The sequence below is a fragment of the Trachemys scripta genome, chromosome 20, assembly GCF_013100865.1.
Source record: "Trachemys scripta elegans isolate TJP31775 chromosome 20, CAS_Tse_1.0, whole genome shotgun sequence".
Lineage (NCBI taxonomy): Eukaryota > Metazoa > Chordata > Testudines > Emydidae > Trachemys > Trachemys scripta.
In genome coordinates, this window is record NC_048317.1 from 8,072,578 (window position 1) to 8,092,214 (window position 19,637).

The 19,637-nt window shown below is 49.5% G+C and overlaps 3 protein-coding genes across 4 annotated transcripts in view; all 3 read left to right on the forward strand.

The window, feature by feature from the left end:
- The window catches only part of LOC117868381 (elongation factor 1-alpha 1-like), a 21,683-nt gene extending 20,864 nt beyond the window's left edge, over positions 1-819 (forward strand). For both annotated transcript variants that reach the window (XM_034754277.1, XM_034754278.1), the window contains one exon: positions 523-819. In XM_034754277.1, coding sequence (XP_034610168.1) covers positions 523-644 — 122 coding nt within the window. In that variant the 3' untranslated portion in view covers positions 645-819. The remainder of the gene's footprint in view (positions 1-522) is intronic.
- A 3,998-nt stretch (positions 820-4,817) lies between these two features.
- Positions 4,818-10,369, forward strand: LOC117868382 (cyclic GMP-AMP synthase-like). Its single transcript, XM_034754279.1, has 6 exons — positions 4,818-5,140; positions 6,300-6,595; positions 6,810-7,041; positions 7,700-7,954; positions 8,680-8,770; positions 9,913-10,369. Exons 1-6 carry the CDS (start codon positions 4,825-4,827, stop codon positions 10,367-10,369), a joined length of 1,647 nt encoding a protein of 548 aa, XP_034610170.1. The 5' UTR covers positions 4,818-4,824.
- A 1,536-nt stretch (positions 10,370-11,905) lies between these two features.
- RPL11 (ribosomal protein L11) lies at positions 11,906-19,381 on the forward strand. The gene is made up of 6 exons (XM_034753939.1): positions 11,906-11,998; positions 13,013-13,163; positions 13,719-13,825; positions 14,962-15,093; positions 16,342-16,452; positions 19,306-19,381. The coding sequence occupies exons 1-6, from the start codon at positions 11,993-11,995 to the stop codon at positions 19,333-19,335; spliced, it is 537 nt and encodes a 178-aa protein (XP_034609830.1). The 5' UTR covers positions 11,906-11,992; the 3' UTR covers positions 19,336-19,381.
- The last annotated feature ends 256 nt before the right edge of the window (positions 19,382-19,637 follow it).

Here is a 19,637-nt window from a genome sequence, read left to right on the forward strand (position 1 = left end):
TTCAACTCTGCCCCCCCCAGCACACAGTCAACCTGTGGAACTCTTTTGCCAGAGGGTGTTGTGAAGGCCAAGACTATAACAGAGTTCAAAAAAAGAACTAAATAACCATTGATGGACTGATCCTCTGATATTAGCCAGGCTGGGCAGGGATGGTGTCCCTAGCCTCTGGTTGCCAGAAGCTGGGAATGGGCGACAGGGGATGGATCATTTGATTGCCTGCTCTGCTCATTCCCTCCAAGGCACCTGGCATTGGCCACTGTCCGAAGACAGGATATTGATCTAGATGGACCTTTGGTCTGACCCAGTCTGGCTGTTCTTAGCATATGCCCCGCCCCCCCCAACCTGGGGCTAAATCATCAGAGGCTAGACTAGGCCCTGCTGTAGCGGAAAACTTTCTATTCCTGTCCCAGAGCCAAGTGCCACTGAGCTAGAGTCAAGAATTGTTGGCAACCTGTGTCGAAAAGCCCCATAGGCTCAATGGGCAAAAGAGAACCACCACCTAATGCTCCTCTCCTCGGGCAGGTCGCTTTGCTGTTCGTGACATGAGACAGACGGTGGCTGTGGGTGTGATCAAGGGGGTAGAGAAGAAAGCCAGTGCAGCTGCCAAAGTCACCAAGTCAGCTGTGAAGGCCAGTAAGAAATGAAGACTGGGCAGCACCAAAACCCAACAGGCAAAATCACCGTCTGGACTGACTTGTACAGCACTGAGCCTCAGCAAGTGGCACTGGCCGAGCCATGAGTGGGATGGGTCTGCCTGACCCCTTGCACTTTAACTTTTCTAAATGTCCTCACTGAATAAACTGCCCATTTGAAAAATGACCATGGCTCTGTGTCTGTAACCCCGTCCTCTGGAGCGTGTGCTGGGGTGATCTGTCAGCCCTCCTGGCTATGTCAGGAGCCAGGATTGGGTGGAGGGGCCCCATAACTACAAACCAGTGCTGGAGGGGCAATAGATCCTATCAACTCTCCCATGGAAGAAGGGGTAGAAAAATGCTGCTCCCACACTACCATTCAGCCAGCAAGTAGAATGTCTTGGCTTCAGCCTCCTCAGCCAGGAATACCTGGACCGCGTGTTCCAAGTGGCAGTTTGAAGGGGGCAGTTGGTGGGCGCTGGCGCAAGCAGTAGCAGGGCTCTAGCGGAGGAAGAGCACATCAGACGCTCACAAGCAGGACTGATGAGAAGTAGAGCAGGAGGGGAGGGTAAGCACAAAGCTGGAGAAACACCATCAAAAGACCCTGAGCATCTCCTGGTATTGTGGGTTTGAATTGCTTGGAGTTCTTGGTGGAGAAAATCCTTCAGAGGAGACCAGGTGCCTGTGAGGACATGTGGGCTGGAAAATGGAGGGGGGGGGGGCTCAAGTTAGGGTGAGGCATCCTTCATACCAATCACTACCCCCTCCAAGCTGGATGCTTAACCTGGAGCCCCTAGCTGGTGCTTGTGATGGGAGGGTAATGAAAGAGGCTGTTAAAACAAAAGCAATAATATCTTGGCTGGCATAGATCACTGGGCTTCAACTGACACGCCTGTGATGAGAGGAACTGATGCTAGAGTGTGGGATTTTCCAACAGGGAAGGGTTAGCAGAAGAGGGCCAAAGACTGCCCATTTGATTCTAAGAGATCTGAGTTACCTTCTAGGTACGGGTCACTCTCCTCTGGCAGAAGGTGGCTCTATCCACTCACCTTAGACTGATCATATCACCCCTTCACCTTCTGCTAAGTATCTACTACATATTCATTTTTTCCTGTCATGAGCTCTTCAATCTAGCAGAGAAAGACCACAATCCAAGGGCTGGAAGCTGAATCTAAACAAATTCAGCCTGAAAGGCGTACATCTCTAGTAGTGAGGGCAACTCACCATTGGAACAACTTACCCAGGGTCATAGTGGATTATCCATCACTGACCACTTTTCAGTCAAGATCTGCTTTTGGAATTATTTTGGGACAAGTCTCTGGCCCATGTTACACAGGTGGTCAGACTAGATCACAATGGTCCCTTCTGGCCTTGGAATTGATGAATCTGCTCACAGCATAAAATGGGTTTGTGGTGTTTAGATCTAGTACTGCTAGCTAAAATGGTGCCATGGCTCCTTCTAAGCCACGTTTTAAGGTTCTTTATGGCCTCTTTTCCCCTTGAGATACTTCCCTCGTTCGTTGCCTCCTATCTTGGGTCACTCCAGCAGGAACAGAAATGGTAGCAACATGCCTTTATTAAATGCCACACATTCACACTCCCATAGGTGATGCTGGCCCTTGCTAAGGAGCTCTCTAGGTCTGAGGGTCCAGTCCAGGCTCAGTGCATAACCTCAAGTGAAGTGGGGGGGGTAGTCCCTCTCAGAGCAGTGACACAGAGGGCCACTCTAGAGCTAGCAATTCTGGATTTTGGGGAGCCAGGTATCTGTAGCCTAGGACCCCTCCCAGCAGAAACCTCCCCCACCTGTGGACTTCTGAGGGGCAGACCCAATGTCCCTGTGTGCCTGGGATAGCTTCTGTAACGGGTAGGGAGAGCTGCACATACCTCAAGGCAGAACTTGCCTCATGTCTTCTAATCTGAAAGTCCTTCTGCTCCCAACTCTCTCGGGATGCTAGGTGAAAATGAGGACAACCTGTGTTCTCTTGAGGGTTACTCCTCTCTGGTGTGAGGACACTTGCATAGGTTTGTACAGGGAACCAAATGCATGGAAAGGCTCCAGCTTAGTCTGTCCAATTTTGACTGTCCCTCTAACAACTAAATGGCCCCACTGGCTGCTTTTCTTCCTGAGGCAGGAAGAAAATCAGAACAATAAATTAGCCGGCTGTGACTGAGAATTTATTAATGACTCCAGAGAATTTTTTTTTAAAAAGTGACGCTGGTTGCAGCTGATCTCTGAAAAGAGCAATCCTACATGAGGGTGGGCCAAAGGCAGCCCTGCTGGAACTCAGTCAATGGCGTTCCACCACGGCTGTGGCTGGGCCCTGTCTGGACAGATGGCTATGAAATTATTAATCCAATTGCTTCAACTGACTGCTAATGAGCAATCTAGCGCTGAAACAAACCCATCTGCGTCCTCCGGCTGGAAGACCAGGTCTACACTAGAAACTTTTGCCAGTGTAATAGTGTCAGTTAAGAGGGGTGATGCTTTGACATATTAATGCTGGCAAAAAGCCCCCAGTCTATATGCAGTTATACTGGCAAAAAAAGAAAAGTTCTTTTGCCAATGTAGCTTATTCTGTTCAGGGAAGTTTCTGCTATAAGCATGTCTGTACTAGAAAACCCTTTCTAGTGTAGGCTAGGCTGAACTCTATGGTTCTCTTACAACAGACTGTCCCATGGATGAAACAGGACAGCAATGCCCTAGGATGTGTCCCCAAGTCAGAAACTCCAGCTGTCTGCTGATCCTGCTAGAAATCTAGCCCTGACAAGAAGCAGCTGCCTGTTGAAAGCAATGTAGGGGCCCCCCTGGAATGGTCTTGTAGATGAGTCCAATGCACAACTGAATGCTCTCCTTAAGAGACAGATGAGACCCCTGGGCACATGAGGGCTGAGATGTGCCCTCTGGCCAGGAAAGGTGCTGGATGAGGTCTTTGTGGTTGGCTGGATCTCAGCTGGAGAAGGTGAAAAGGTTATAGCTCCACTACCCTGCCTAGACGGTATATGACATGGGAGCAAGGAGGAGTGAACTGGTATTAAAGAATGGAAGAGCAGGCACTCTTCATGAATCCCACGGGCAAGCAGGTGTGTCAGAGCTGGGAAGAAGGGAGGATGCCAGTGGTCATCCAACAATTACAGCAGATCCCCTTGTCAGCCAAGGGTCCTCTTACGGATCAGCATCCAAGCCCCACATTGTTTGGGTGTCAAATTATGCCATTCAGCAGGCCACTAGGAGACCACAGCGTGATGCTGATTTTCTGCAAGCCACAACGTTCAGTCCATTCATTGGATGTGGGAGGCATTTATCTGCCCGGCTTGCGCCTCAAAGGTCTTGTCCCCTTTCTGACCATCCTATGGTTTTGCTACGTGCACGTGCCCACCTGTACAGCCCACACTGAAATATTTAACAATGACCCCAAGGTGCCCCTGTATCGTGGACTTGGCCTGTCCCCTAACCTGTTCTCTTGGCCAGATCACGTGATCATTTCCTGTGACTTTGCTATCGGGGGCAGCATGTGAGAGCTGCCTGGGTTTGAAGGCTGCTTTGTATCTTTGCTTCCCCTAGCCAGGACAGAAAGCCATTTCCCTAACAGCGTAGAGACTGAGGCAACACATTTGGAACCCAGGAGCTCCTTGAGGGCTAGGTCCTGTTCTGCCACTGCCTTGCTGGGTGGCCTTGGGCAAGTCTCTTCACCTCTTTGGCTGGCTGGTTCCCAGGGTCCAAAGCGGGGCTAATAATGTATCTGTGTCACAGGCTGCTGGGAGGATCCCCCGGTTAATGTCTGTACAGCTCTTTAACGATAAGCATGGTGGAAATGCTAATTGTTGCCATGAGTAGGATGCAGTGAGGCAATTCTCTTGCTGGCTGCTTTGGGTTCCCTTTGCCCATTTCCTAAGAGGAAAATGAAATGAACACGTTGCTTCATGGCCCTGCACAGGGCCGGCTCCAGGCACCAGCGGAGGAAGCACGTGCCTGGGGCGGCAGTTCGGGCGGCTTTTTTTTTTTTTTTTTTTTTGCTTGGAGTGGCAAAAATGGTAGAGCCGGCCTTGGCCCTGCATTATTATCTTTTTTATGACTAAGGGCAGCATCCCTCTCTCCTGACACAGAGGTGGCTGAGGCGGGGATCAGAAAAGAAACCTGGAATCACAATAAACACCTGGATTCTCTTTGAATCTCATAGGGTCCAAATGCAAGATGGCAGGTCCGACTCTAAGTGCAAGCTCTCCGCCCCTCAATGTTACGCCTGCCAAGAACTGTAGGGTATGGAAGGGTCTTCAGAAGAAGGGCAGAGCCAGCAGAAGCAAAGAGCCAGGAGACACAGAGAGAACAGCCAGCCAGCGAGCCCTGTCCCCATTGGAAGCAGCCGAATCTTCAAACCTCAGGGCAAGGAAGCAGTGGAACCTAGACACTTTAGGCTCCCATCCTCCAGAGACCTCCCAGCAGCTCTGGAGCCTTGGCACCCAGAGCAGATGGAAGGTGGAGTTGGACAAGCTCCACAGGGAAGCTGCAGGTCAGGGAATCTCCATTGGACCTTCACTGGTTGTAAATGGCCATTCAGAAATGCTCCAGGCTTCACTGTTTTTCAGTTTGATGATCTCACAGCATGTGGTGGGGTAGCTAGATGACATGGGTTATTGTCCTCCCCTCTCCCCACTCTTTGGGATTCGAGGGAGTTGGGTGGGTGAGTCGGCTGTGGGACCCCAAATTAGGGGCCCTGCATCTTTCCCATATTGGACTTTTAAAAGTGCAAGCATTTGGCTGATTAAGAATAGCACCTGCACTTACACTAATTCAGCCAGAAGTTTTCCAGGCCAATGATCCTCAGGCTTCAGGGTATAAACTGCTCACTGGCTGAGGTCAGGAGGAGATTACCTTCTGTGGTAAAATACTGCACAATAGCTGAGTCTACAGTAGGTGGGAATGGAGTGATGCTTTTCTGGAAGTACCTACTGTCAGAGACAGGGTACTGGGTTAGATGTCCCCCACCCCCATAATATGGTAATCCCTAAATTCCTGATAAATCCAGCACTATGGGAGGAGAGTATCCTATTACCTAAAACCATGGACCTTCTCCTTGTCATTAGCAGTGTCCTGTAAGCGCGCTAGGCACTGCAGCTGCAATGAAGGTGGATATCAGCCATGCCAGCATGGCTTCTTTTATGATTGGTCTGAATTAACAGAGGTGCAGCATCTCGCAGTACAAAACACACACATCAGCCTTCCCTTAGACTGAGATAAAGGATCTCTGACCCTGTTTACTCCAGCTGACCTCACAGATCTGATCTCGTTTTACTCCTCTTTCCCGCTCCCTCTGCTCAGCCAACTCCCGCTGTTCCTTTTCGCAATCTTCCCACTGACCGCATGGGAGCCTTCTCCTCTGCATTACCCACTGTCTGGAATTGCTTCCCCACGTCTCCAACTCCTCCATCACATTTCAAGTCTCCTTTCTCTTTCACGCCTTAATTTCTCTTTCTGCCAAAATCGTTTATGACAGTTTGTAAGACTGATGCTGCACAAAACGAGGCCCAGCTCCTCCCCCTATTGGAGTTTAGCAAGGGAAGAAGGATCAGGACCTAAACTTGCATTGGAGAAGCAGTAGCAGCATGGTTTGATATGGAGGAAGCTGGCTGAAGTGCCAGGGATCTCTCATCTCTAATGTTTCCCTTTAGGAGACCTGGGGCAGGTCTATTCCCAAGATGCCTCCGCTGATCTGAGTGAGAAACCAGGGACCTCAGCTGCAATGCGAACCTTTCAAGACTGGAAGAAAGACAACCTCACCCGGATTAAAGAGAGGGCAAAGTCCCTCCGCCTGAAACAGCTGGATGTGGCCAACGCAGTCGATCTTCTCCATGCCTTCTTCCGCCAGTTCTTTAGCTACCTGAATGAGTGTCCCGAGAGACCCTACTTCAGGGATGTGAGAGAACTGACATCGGGGAGCAGCTACCAGGTAACAAGGAGAGGGAGGGTAGGCGGTGGGAGCAGTCAGAGCTTTCTAGGGCGACAGCAGCAGGGAAAAGGGGAGGTAGGCGGTCATTAGAGAGTTTGGATCACGGAGGGAATGAAAGCAGGAAGGAGGGGTGAGAAGGGATGGGATCAAGGGGATAAGTGGAGGAAAGGAGAAGGGGGGATTCGCCTGAAAAGAATTCAGCAGCATCTCCAGTAGGAGACTCTGTCTACAGCCCTTGCACCCGAATAACTTTGACGTGCTGCTGAGCCTGCCGATTCCAGATTATATTCAGTACGCTGAGGTGGAGGGGTACGATGGGCTCTTCTACACCCTGACTCTGCTGAGAAAGTCCCGCAGCTTTCCAGCCGCCTTCCTGCTGGAGGACGGGCAGACTGTGTCCCCAGGGAGCATCATGGCGGAGTTCCGGCAGCACTTGGATCAGTTCATCAAAGTGTTCTACTCAGGTGAGTGTCCCCGTGCTGGGGCTACCTGGATCCCCCCTTCCATCCTGACCTGTGACATCTCCTGCTCTTCCAGGCCTAAGTCATTCTTAAAATAGCAGCAGCTGCAGCGTAGCTCAGGTAAGGGCTAGGCTGAGACCCACAAGCTCATTTTCACGTGATCTCAAGTAGGATTTGAACCCAGGTCACCAAAGGTGAAAGGCCGAGGTATTAGGCCCTTGAGGTCGGGATCCTTCACACTACACAGAGCTGAGTGAGCTGGACTCCATCTAAATAAATAAATTTATGGAGATATCCCATCTCCTAGAACTGGAAGGGACCTTGAAAGGTCATTGAGTCCAGCCCCCTGCCTTCACTAGCAGGACCAAGTACTGATTTTGCCCCAGATCCCTAAGTGGCCCCCCTCAAGGATTGAACTCACAATGCTGGGTTTAGCAGGCCAATGCTCGAACCACTGAGCTATCCCTCCCCTCACATCCCTCTCCTGGGGAAAGCTGTGGGTTCCCCACTAGGAGTCCTTCCCTAAGGGATTTGGTTGAGTTTCTGGTTGGTTTGGTTTCTTTGGCTGACGTTGATCTAAACACAAACAAGCCCCTTGATGAATTACTGCCTCTTTCTAAGCTCTCCCATTGGTCTGTCCACTGTCTGTCTGGTGTCTCAGTGCCTTTTCCTGGATGGCAGATGAGGCTGGAGAGGAAAAAGCAGAACAGCCCAGCAGTGCCCCTAGTGATGGTGGACAACCGAGGTGACACATTCATGTCTATTGACCTGGTCCTTGCTCTGGAGATCTCTGGCCAATGGCCCAGTTCAAATGACGAAGGGATGGATGTCAAGCAGTTGTTGGGGGAGAAGGAGCCATATCTGAGGAAGACCCTCTATTTCATTGCTAAACAGGCCCCTGGTCAAGATAACAAAGGTAATTCCCTCACCACAGCATATTCTCCTGGGAAAGTGCTTAGGGATTGAGTTGTCAGGCTGAGGCTTGGAGAAGGGTGTAGTAGTGTGCAGAGCTGGGACAATGAACACCCCCTCAGGGGAAGGAACCCACACAGCCCACAGGGCCAATGCCCCCTCCTCCCTTTTCATAGCACTGTCAAAGCCACCCCCACGTTCTCTGTATCCCACTGTGGTAAATGCACTGGCCTTAAGCTAGTCTCCCAGAAGAAAAGCTGCAGAGAGTCAGCAGAGAGTATCTCTAGCCTCTGGTGGGGTATGCCGTGCTGAGACAGGGCTTGTGTGTTCTGGAGACCTCGGTGGAGCCCATACATAACATGTATTGAGGGGAATGATGTCTCCCCCTTTTCCCTTCAGTTCAAGTCCTCGACCTAGAGCTACCCCACAAGGAAGCAGGAGGTGTTCCCAGGAGAGTGGCAGGCATGGGAGGAGAGGGGGCACTCCGAACTGGGGAGGGGTAGCGCAGGGAAGAGTGGAGAAGCCCTGGGAACCAGAGAGGGATGAGGGTGAGCCAGTGGCTGTTTTATGAGCTTCACAGTTAGGGGTGACTTCTCAGGCAACACTGGAATCAAAAATACATTACAAATGATCCTATTTCCACATCACCTGCACAGTGTCCTCTGCTGCCTGGCTTCTGTGCCCAGCCGAGGGAGGTGTAGGCTGACACTGGGGTTGCTGTTATTTCAGAGACCTGGAAAATGTCTTTCTCTCATGTGGAAAAGGAGATTTTGAAAAGCCACACCAGCACCCGGAAGTGTCAGATGACCACGTGCCACAGGTACGTCCATGTGGCAAACCACTGCCACACCAAGTATGTCTGCAAGTCTGGAAAGCCAGGGCTGGGCCAGAGGTCTTTGTATCCCCTGCCCTGGGTCGAGACAGGCCAGACTAGCATCAGTGCTGTAACTTCATGTTTTGTTGGACATAGTTTACTTTCTTTGCCCTGGAAACCCTGACTTGAACCTGGACCCTCTTTTGCTAAGCACTTTGAGATCCTTGCATAGAAGGTGCTATGGAAATGTAAAGCATTGATTGCTATCAGCTGGGAGTCTGAGTGTCTAGAGCACAGGGCTGGGAATCTAGACTCCTGGATTCTATTCCTCACTCTGCCACTGGCTCACTGTGGGGCCTTGGGCAAGTCACAGCACCAGTCTGTGCCTCAGTTCCCCCCCCACACACACACACACCCATAAAATGGGGGCAATGATCCTGATTTGTGGGAAGTGCTTTGGGATCCTCAGCCGGAAGGTGCAAACGAAGTATAAAGTATTATTAATGAACATGATGATGCCTTTGAGTATATTCATTTCCCTTTAGCGCTAGCCAGGCGTGATCCATGCTCAACTTCTCGCGAAAGTAAAATAGCTGAGACTTTAATAGTGATTTAAAAACAACAACAAACAACAACTACGGAGCTAATAAGACCTAGACTGAAATCAATACTCTGTCACTTGCTTCAGCTGCATTACTCCCCCTCCCCCTTCTCCAGGCAGACCTCATTAATTAGAGCCCAATCCTCCAAACACTATTACTGAGCGTAATGCTTACTTTTCTGAGTAATCCCATTTGTCAATGAGACTGCTCACGGTATGCCTGGCAGTCAGCATTTGCAAGATTGGGCGCATTGATTGTCAGCTCTCTAGGGCAGGGACCTTGGGATAGATTCTGCTCTCAGTTACACCTGCATAAATCCAATGTTGCTATATTTAACTTCGTTGACTTACTCTGTAGGAGCAGCATTTGTCCCCTTTTTTTACATTCTCGTAGGTCAAATGCCCACCACACTGTGGCCCCCAGGCCCTTACTTAGGCAAAATTCCCACTGAGGTCACAGCCTGAATTAAAACGGTAAGGAGCTTGGGATTTGACCCAATAGTAACAGAAATTGCTAATGCCAAGAATGTGGCTTTCCCCTCTCTAGGCCAGAATGTCTGCAGATGCTGGAAAGTCTTTTGGGAGCCCTGAAGACAGAGCACCCCTTGGAACTGGCTCCTTTGAGTTCCTACCATGCTGAGACGTCTTTCTTTCACACGCTGCTGGAATGGAAGCAGGCCCAGGATGGGAACCCCTCCAGCATTGCTCACTGTTTTGAAAGGGTCCGGGCCAATTTCATTCAGCAGGTGGCAAGCGCTCATCTGCCTCATTTTTTCATTCCCAAATGCAACCTGTTTGGCACCAAATTCTTTCCGCCCAATAACTTGAAGTTTCTGCTGGAGTGCTTAAGAGAGAAGCAAAAAAAGAAGCCGTCAGCCGCTGTGTCCCGAAAGAAGAAGGTCACAGCCCCGCCACTGCTGGCTGCTGCTATGAGCTGGCCTCTAATGATCACTGTGGGTCTGATGGTTCTGGTGTCGATTGGACTCTCCCACTTTAGGTCATAAAGATTCTGAGCGTCTACCTTTCCATTTGTAAGGACTGAAGGAGTCTGCTGGGACGTTAATTGTTAGTGAGGGTGGCAGGAGGGGGCCTAGGAGCTGCACAATCTACCACATTGCAGGACTCAGTTATAACACCGCTGTTCCTCAGACATGATAAAAACACACTCTGTAACGTAGCTAGGATCAAAGTGTGTTTACACTGTGCGCCTGAATCACGCACCTGAACTTTGCAGGGATCTAGCTGGGTTCAGGAGTATGGTAATAACACAATTCCATCCTGTCTATGCTACAAGAGCAAACCATGTTTTAACTGTGCTGTAACGCAGTCCTGCAATGTGGGCGCTTTGGATAGCTTAGCTACGCTCTAAATAAATCTGCTTGCCGATGAATCCAATACAGTATATTATTTTAAAACACAATAAGCAGATGTTGCTTTGTGTGTTTTGTCCTCCCCGAGGTAGGTCTTGTCTACACTTACAGTGCTGCAGCACCGGTGCAGCTGCACTGCTGGGTGAAGACGCTACTTACGCCAACGGGAAAGCTTCTCCCATCAGCGTAGGTACTCCCCCTCCCCAAGAGGCGGTATCTATGTCCATGGGAGAAGCTCTCCCGTAGCACTGTCTACATCTGGATTCCAGTTGGAATAACTGCATCGCTCAGGCATGTGGCTTTGTAGTGTAGTGCAGGGCTTACTAGTCTACACACAAAATTCACCAGCAGCATTTCTCCAAGTCTCTGCCACTCCCTGTCCAGCTGTTGGTACTGTGGAATCACCAAATCTCATAACCCAACCTCGACAGGATTTGAAACACGAAGCTGGCATTTTGTGCACTAGCCGACACTCTCTTTAGTCACAAAAGCTGAAAAGTAATTTAGCCACCCTATTTTTTCCACTTCAGTATCAGAAATACTGAGAATGACTCCAGAACGGGTGTGTGATGTAACGTAAAGGGCTCTTTGTCAGGCTGATGTTTGGCCTCTGACCCTTTCTTGGCCGGGCTGTGCTGTCATGCTCCCAGCCCAGCACCTGTGTCACTTCTCTCGATCTGTCCTGAAGGTTTTCCTTGTAATTTCCTGAAAATGAAAAATAAAAATGGAAACAAACGTTTGACATGTTCCACCCTGAGTTGCCTGGATGATGTTAAGACAACAATGATACTGTTCTCTCCAGTAATCTACCTGTGCTTAAAGAACAGGGGTACTTGTGGCACCTTAGAGACTAACAAATTTATTAGAGCATAAGCTTTCGTGGGCTACAGCTACACACGACCTGTGCTTGCATCACGCCAATTGCCACCCACTACCTGTCAAGGATTTAAAAGTAACAACAACATTCTCTCTCTTCCTGCCCGGGCTGTAGGGGGAACGGCCTATGAGTTTGGAGAGTGTGTTGTGTTTAAGTTAGTGCCCATCGCAGAAGGGCCTGGGATCAACCAGCTCTGGGCTTAGGGGCGGAGAGGGGAGCTGCTCAGAGCCGGGTGCGGGGCCGCCCTCCGGCCGCAGGGGGCAGCAGCTGCCCCTCGGCCTGGGCGTCTCTCCCGCCTGCCGCCTCTATGGGGCAGCCGGCCGGGGCTGCCGAATAAGATCCCGTTCCGGAGCTCTCGCGATCTCTTCCACGCCTCCATCATGGCGGTGAGTAGCTGCGGTCCGCCGGAACGGGCCGGGGGAGGCTTGTCAATCCGCCGCCATCCTCCCCCGGCCGGGGCTGGCCGGGCCGGGCGCCTGCCCAGGCGGGTGGGAGAAGGTCTGTGGGTTCCAGCGGGGCCAGCGTGGGGCGGTTCCGGAGTCTCCCCCGCTCGGGAGGCCGCTGGGTTCCCTGGTCGGATCTGGTCCCCCCTCCCCTGGCAGGCAGGAGGCTCGTGGAGCTGCGCGGGCCCCTTCCCCCGGGGGCTGAGGGGGTCTCTTCCGCCGGGCCAGGTGCCCCGAAACCTGTCCCCCTCCTTCGGAGTCCCGGACCCTCCTTGCTAGGGAGCCCGGGACTGACAGCCCCCTGCCATGCAGTGGGTACCTCAATGGTGGGGCGCCCTGCCTCAACGCTTGGGCCTGAACCCCCTCCGCCCCCCATCTTCCCTCTTTGCTGGGCTTGGTGCCTTTACCTGCTCTGGTCATCCCTAGGGTTAAACCCTCACGTTTCCCTTCCCATGGGCTGTGATCTGCTCCCCATCCACGGCGCTATGGTCTGAATCCCTGCCCTCCCCTTTGCAGCCCTGTGGAGGGGGGCTCAAGGCTGCCCCATACCCCCCTTCTTGCCCTGCAGCTCTCATGCCTGCTTTGAACACTGGCCCTGCAGTTCCAAGGCCAGCACCAAGCTCTGTGCGGTGGTTGCATATGCACAAATGAATAGGAAGTAATGGGCACTGCCTAGTACAGAATACTGGGTACGCGTCCCTTGCCCCTGGGATCGGAGTGTGGGGGAGCACATATAGGATGGAAGGGTGTCAGGAAAGTGACAACTCCCCTTGAATAGGACTTGCAGCTGTGCTCTGTGGTATGTTGCTCTTCTAAATGCCTATACCACTTTATTAAAAACGACTAGTCCTATCCCCCTCCCAGGGTGCTATAGCAATGCCCACTGACTGGCACCTTGTGTATGCTGGGTTAGGGGGAGGCGTGTCTCTATCAGCTGTATATATTTTCTCTCGACAGCAAGATCAGGGTGAGAAGGAGAACCCCATGCGTGAACTGCGCATCCGCAAACTCTGTCTCAATATTTGTGTTGGGGAAAGTGGTGACAGACTCACCCGGGCAGCCAAAGTGCTGGAGCAGCTCACAGGCCAGACTCCTGTCTTCTCAAAGGGTAAGTCGTATCAGTGGGGGAAACAGAATCATTCAGTGCAAAGTGCAGCAAGCGAGATCCCATCTTGTAACAGTTAGTGACACTTTATTAGAGGTTGGGGAAACCATTTTTGGTGCCACCGAATGGAAAAAAGCAGTTTCATCTTCTGGTTTCTGAAGGCAATGCCTTCAGACATAATTACTGCTTCACCTTCTTAAAGCTTGAGTAGTACCACTGGCTGAAGTGTGCCATCCCTAGGGTTTATCCCTCCAGGTCAGGGGAGAGGTACGTGGGGAGGATGGGATAGAGAAGCCTGCGTTATCAGTGCCTGTTATGTGAATAAAGGCCTTAAATTGCCAGTTTTGGAGATCTTCCCCCTTCTACCACTGCATACAATTCTCTATTAAATTGTAACTTTTAGTATTGCCCTTTCCTCTCCCTAAATGTGGTGTCAAAAACCAAGTTGGAGCTTTTTTGCTTCAGCCTTACTAAAGCAAGAAACATGTTCCAGTCTGACTGAAAGCCATTGGAATAGCCCCGTGAAAGCAACTGATTGTGTGGGTTTGTCTCCCGCAGCTCGATACACTGTCAGATCCTTTGGAATCAGGAGAAATGAAAAGATTGCTGTTCACTGCACGGTTCGTGGGGCCAAAGCAGAGGAGATTCTGGAGAAAGGGTTGAAGGTGAGAATTTTGACTACTCTAGCTGTTCATGTGGCTTGTTAAAAGCTTGCATGAACTTGAAGTTAGTGTAAACAAAATAATCTGCATTTAACAGCACTTTAAAGTTGTTGATTTACACTGTTCCCATGTATGGTCATTAGTTTTCCCCTTGTCAAAAAACCCTTAAACGCACATGGGAGCAGAAAGTCACTTATCGATTTGCAGAATATTTTTTTATTTTTTTAAACTTCAGGACGTACTGTTTAAGTGATGCTGTATCAAACTGGAATTTGAAAAACTAGCCTTAAAAGAATAATTTAGTTGTGTGTTCCTCTAAGGGTTTGTCGGCATTGCAGTCAGAGGTGTGACTGAGGTATCTATAGACATAGCTAGAACAAAGCTAGCTCTGGTATCTCAAACAGCAGTGAACACGCAGTAGCGTGGGCTGTACAAACGCACCTGCTAGAGTACGTACTGGTGCTCAGGGTTCCAGGTGGGCTTGTCACCTGGACTACTATTGTTGTTCAAGCTAGCTAGCTTGGGTATATCTACGAGTGCTGCAGTCGCATCTCTGATTGCAGTGTAGACATACCCTGAATTTGTTAGAACAGAGTTGGTGCAGGTACCTCTTCATCCTTGGAGAGCTCAGACTGTGCTCAAGGTGCAAGGTCTCAGATAGGTTTGTGAAGTCTTTGTAGACAATGTCGTTCGTATCTGTCCATGTCACCTGCACTATGAGATGTTAAAAGATCTAAACTGTGCATATACAGAGTAACAATACAAACATAGACATTTAGGAGTTTCTTATGATGTAGGATTTCTGCTGTTTTCTGTAAGTTTTTGTAATTAATCATTGCAGTTTGCATGAAGTGTCCTGGCTTTAAAAGTGATCAGGGAGCTTACTAGGACTCTAGACTTCGTTAGGCACTTGCTAGCAGCTAAGATTCTTAGCTCTGTGTGTGCAATCTGGGCAGCCCTCTGTGACACCACCTTTGTTGCTGTGACTGCCAGATGGGTCAAGATGCCCGAATCTTCTGTATAAGCACCCATCACTAGGAGCTGTTTGGTTCCCAAGTGGATCCTGTCACAACTCAGTGGAAAAAGCAGGACTTTGTTTGGAAAGACATAGAATGTAACTTGCTCTAAATGGGTTTCAGGTGCGAGAATATGAGTTGAGGAAAAACAACTTTTCAGACACTGGGAACTTTGGCTTTGGAATCCAGGAGCACATTGATCTGGGAATTAAATACGATCCCAGCATTGGCATCTATGGCCTGGACTTCTATGTGGTATGTATGCTCTACTTCCTTATCTCTGCCAGCTTTGTCCCAATGCTAGAGAGGTGCCCCAGAAGAGCAGAAAGGTGTGGGCCACTGGGAGAGTCAGAACTGTCTTAAATGTCCGTATGCTGGGGAGGGAGGTGGATAAGTGAGGTTTTTAACTAGGTCCAGCTCTCGGCTTACAAAAAGGACACTACACTCTTTGGGCTCAGACAAATCAGCCAGGACGTAACTTAGTGGCCAATAACAGAGAATGTTTTACTCTGGGTTCTATTGAGACTAGGTGCTCTGCTTAGGTGGGTGTAGAGTAGGAAGAGCCACTGGCATTTAACATGAAACATGTTTGCCTAATCCTGTCTGAAGATGAGTAAAACTCCAGCTGGTGTGCTAGAGATGGTGACGTTGGAGAGGAACAGCTGAGATGAATTTTGCTTGATCTTCATGGCAACTTTGCTCTTCAAACAATGTAATAAAGAGTGTCTGGCACATCTGAAGGTGCAGCTCCACAGGCCTGGGGATCCGTGAGAATTTAGGCAGGCAGGCTTCTAGTATTCACTAGACTGTGTATTTTGTATTCTAAAACTTGAGTTTACTCCTTGGCTTCATTGTATTGCCTATGTGCTAATATATAAAGACCAGTTCTTCCCTCAGTAGGAAGTTGCTCTGGTCCCTCCGTGGCTGATGCACAGTGCAGAGCACAAGGCCATTACAAACCTAATCACCTTAAGTGTGACGTTCCCCCTTTTCTACAGAACAGGCACCACAAGGGCGGCAGCAGTGCCAGCATGTTCCTTTTACACCACTCTCCAAATATGCTTCAGCTTGGACCTAGAGGGAGCACCACTTTAGCCAGGTGTTTACTGGGGGGGAGTGAACTAAAGCATATTGGCATATTTAAAAACACCATTTTTCCTAGTTAAGATGAGTCCTTAGAGTGAGAAGGTAACTAAGTCTCCAGGGCTAATTCTTTGGTTCCTCTGCTGAGACTGTGCCAGCATAATGGCGTATGGGACTTGCTGTCCACTAAGAACTGATCTCATCAGGTTACCGAATACCATCACAGTGGTAACTGTTGATCTCCTTTGGGACCAGTGGCCTACAGGTACAGTTGCCATTAGAAGATCTTTTATGTTTTTTAGTGCAGACAACAAAACAAATGTCACTCCGATGGAGAGTCTCTTTCTCTCCATATGATGAGGCTTGAAAAAGATTCTTGAACTGCATCTTCAGATAATAAGTGCTGTCTGTCTACTCCAGGTTCTGGGCAGGCCGGGCTTCAGCATTGCTGACAAGAAACGCAAAACTGGCTCCATTGGAGCCAAGCACAGAATTGGGAAGGAGGAGGCCATGCGTTGGTTCCAGCAGAAGGTAAGCTCCAACCCCATTTTCATGTCCGTCAGGCTATTCAGCGGCCTAGTGAGAGACCTCAAATACAGCCTGCTCGCTCTTGCTGATCCAATCTGTGACACGCTCGCTGAGCTGTGATGTGAGCATCTCATTAGCATGGGATTTGGAAGAGAGCAGAAGCATCTCTGAAGTGAAGGGTTTTCACTCCTTAGCTTTCCTCCTTTTGTGGTGAAAACCTGAAGCATTAAGAACTGTGCCTGGACTGCAAGAAAGCTCCTCCTAAACAAATCTGCTTATAAAGCATTTTAAGCAGGGGCTCATCCTTGGTGCAGGTTTCACAGCAGTCTGGTGAATTCCAGAAGTAGAATACTGTTCTACTAGTCCCTGTTCCCCAAGATGTTTTGCTATCTCCACAGTCTGGGTGTGTGGTGGGGGGAGAAGGGGGACGGCAGCAGCAGAGCACCAAGATCCCCAGGTAGACAACTACAAATCTGACCCTGGGGATTGAAAATCTGCAGCAGTAGACACAGTCAAAGGAAACAGCAAATTAGATGGGCTGCAGTTGGGTCAGTCCCAATATCCCGATTCCCGTGGACTGCTGGTCCCACTTCCCAGGCTCTTACCGTATCAGAGGAGCAACTTCTGTGACTGCTGCTGCGAAAGACCTATGTATACAAGGCTGGTGAGGAGTGTGTTGTGCAGTGAATAGGATCTGTCCTGCTGGCTGGTCTGTGTATAGTAGAGTAATGCCGTTCACTTCTTTTTTAATTGTTTAAAACAATTCTGCAAAATGGGGGTCGAAGTTCAATTTCTCGCTTGCATTTCTGTGGTTGGGATAGGCCCCATGGCATGTAGACTCTGTTCCACATGTTGGGTGGCCTAGGCCAAAAGTTATTGAACCCTGACTTCTAGTTCCAGGGACTAGGCCCAAGGATTCATGTAATAGATGTGACATGCAAAGGGGAAAACTGCTTGGTTTTTTTTACTTGAGAAGTGTGCTGCCTTTTTACGTGAGCAGTGTTGGGTCTTCCCTGTCCTTCCTGAGGGAGTAGAACTGTTACGCTTGATGTCTCCAATTGAGCAGGCAGGATTTCTAGTCGCTGTCTAAATATTGTGGGCTTTGTTAGTAACTCCTGGCAAACGCTTGTGAGCAAAGCTTCATAGGAGTTTCAACATTCCATTGCGGCGTGAACTCTAGCAAACCCAGGAAATCTAGATGGGATACTTGTAAAGCAGCCTAAAGGCCTCTCAAGAGAAACCTCTTGTGCTGTCTTTATCCACCATAAAGAGTCAGAAAGGCTTCCAAATCCAGTTCTGTCGTTGTGCAGGTCACCTTTAACTTACCCTACAACAGGGATTCTCAAACTTCACTGCACTGTGACCCCATTCTGACAACCAAAATGACTACACAATCCCAGGAGTGGGGACTGAAGCCTGAGCCTGCCCGGGAGGGAGGGGGCCCAAGCCCCACTGCCCTGTGCAAGGGGACCAAAACTGAAGCCCAAGATCTGAAGCCCTTGGGCCACAGCAACTCTAAGCCAGCCCTGGGGACCCCATTAAAATGAGGTCATGACCCACTTTGGGGTCATGACCCACAGTTGGAGAACCGCTGCCCTACAACATGCTGTCCTTTAATGGATTCATTCTCACTGAGCTGTGGGCAAACAAGACCGCCTGCCTGGTTTACAAACTATTGGGCATGTTTTGAATGTCTTTGACCCGAAGCATCTAGACCATGGTAGAAGCAAGTTCAGCTATTCAGCAGAGTTGTACTTTAAAGACTGCCTGTAAGCCGTGGGCAGACTCACAGGCCAGGACTGTCTAAATGAAACCTCAACACTAGAATTCCATGTCCATTTTCTCACGACAGGTTTATTAATAAACAAGATGCAGAAAGGTTCAATAATGTGACATATTTGGTAATGGAGACCTTTCTGCAGCTGGAAAGGGGAAGAACAAACCTCCTTTCACCATCATGTAGGTCTCATTAGCCCTTTTCTAGCTGCTCTGGAGAGACCCATTCCTGAGTTTCCCTGACCCCTGGAAGATCTTCTGTGTACTGCCCCTGTTAAGAGGCATGTGGTCTTCTCTGGCTACCTGTAAGGCCACGTGCTTGCCCATTCCTGAGCATGTCTCCTGTGACTACAGCTTCCAGTAACAAGAACTGTAACATGCACACTGGGATGCTCACATGTGCCCCAAAGCCCAGTGACCTGTTATGAACCCAGTCAGATTAAATCTTTTTCTCAGCGAGGAGAGGGGACTTCCTCACCTAATTAACATTTCATATCATTGAAATTGAATCCCCCTTCTTACCAGATCCTGAGCGCTTCGCTTGGGCAAAACCTCCTTCCATTGAAATTTATAGTAATTTTGTGGGAGTAAGCATTTGCAGGGTCAGCCTCCTACAACGTTCCTGCTGCTAAAGCTAAGGTGCAAAGACTAAGTCCTTCAGGGAGACTAGTTTTCACTTGTTCAGAGGTTGTTTTACTTCCTGGTTTGCTCTGCTGCCAAGTCTGGCTTGCAAACAGAATTCTAGGCAGTCCAGTTTTTTTAAAGCCTTTCATTAGAAATGCATTCCTGGGAATAGCTTTTTGTGCACTTAGCTTTTGTAAAAAGCTTCATTTTAACAACCTAAGTCTTTTGGGTCAAACTGATCTGACAGATCCCTATTAAAGGAACACTAAAAACCAGAAAATAAGATGGAAAGTCAGTTTCCATGTTCACTTTGCAGACTGTAAATTTGGATGATTGGAGTCTTACTCTAAGTCACACCTGTGACCTGAAATAAGTGGTGACTCCAGTCTCCTCCTTGGCACAACCACAGCTCTGACTGGCCCTGATTTCTGACACTCCCTTTTCTCTCTCTTGCAGTACGATGGCATCATCCTTCCTGGCAAATGAGCAGTTCCAGTTACCAAAAATGCTAATAAAATTTTCTAACATTTAACTTGTTGTGCATTTTGTGGCTGGCTCCTCGCCCCTCCTCACCATAAGCTGCTGGAACTTGAAGCCGATCAAACTGGAGAGGAGAGCAGACCCCCCACTGGTGCGGATGCATTGTGCAGCAGAGATGGCCAGTCAGTGCTGTGCTCGTGGAATGGGAGTTCCTGTCCATAAGGAGCAGATGGTAGAACCACGGTGTGAATGAAGAGAACTCCCCTCCATTTCTGTGCTGGCCAAGAGGGGAAGCTACGGATAAAATT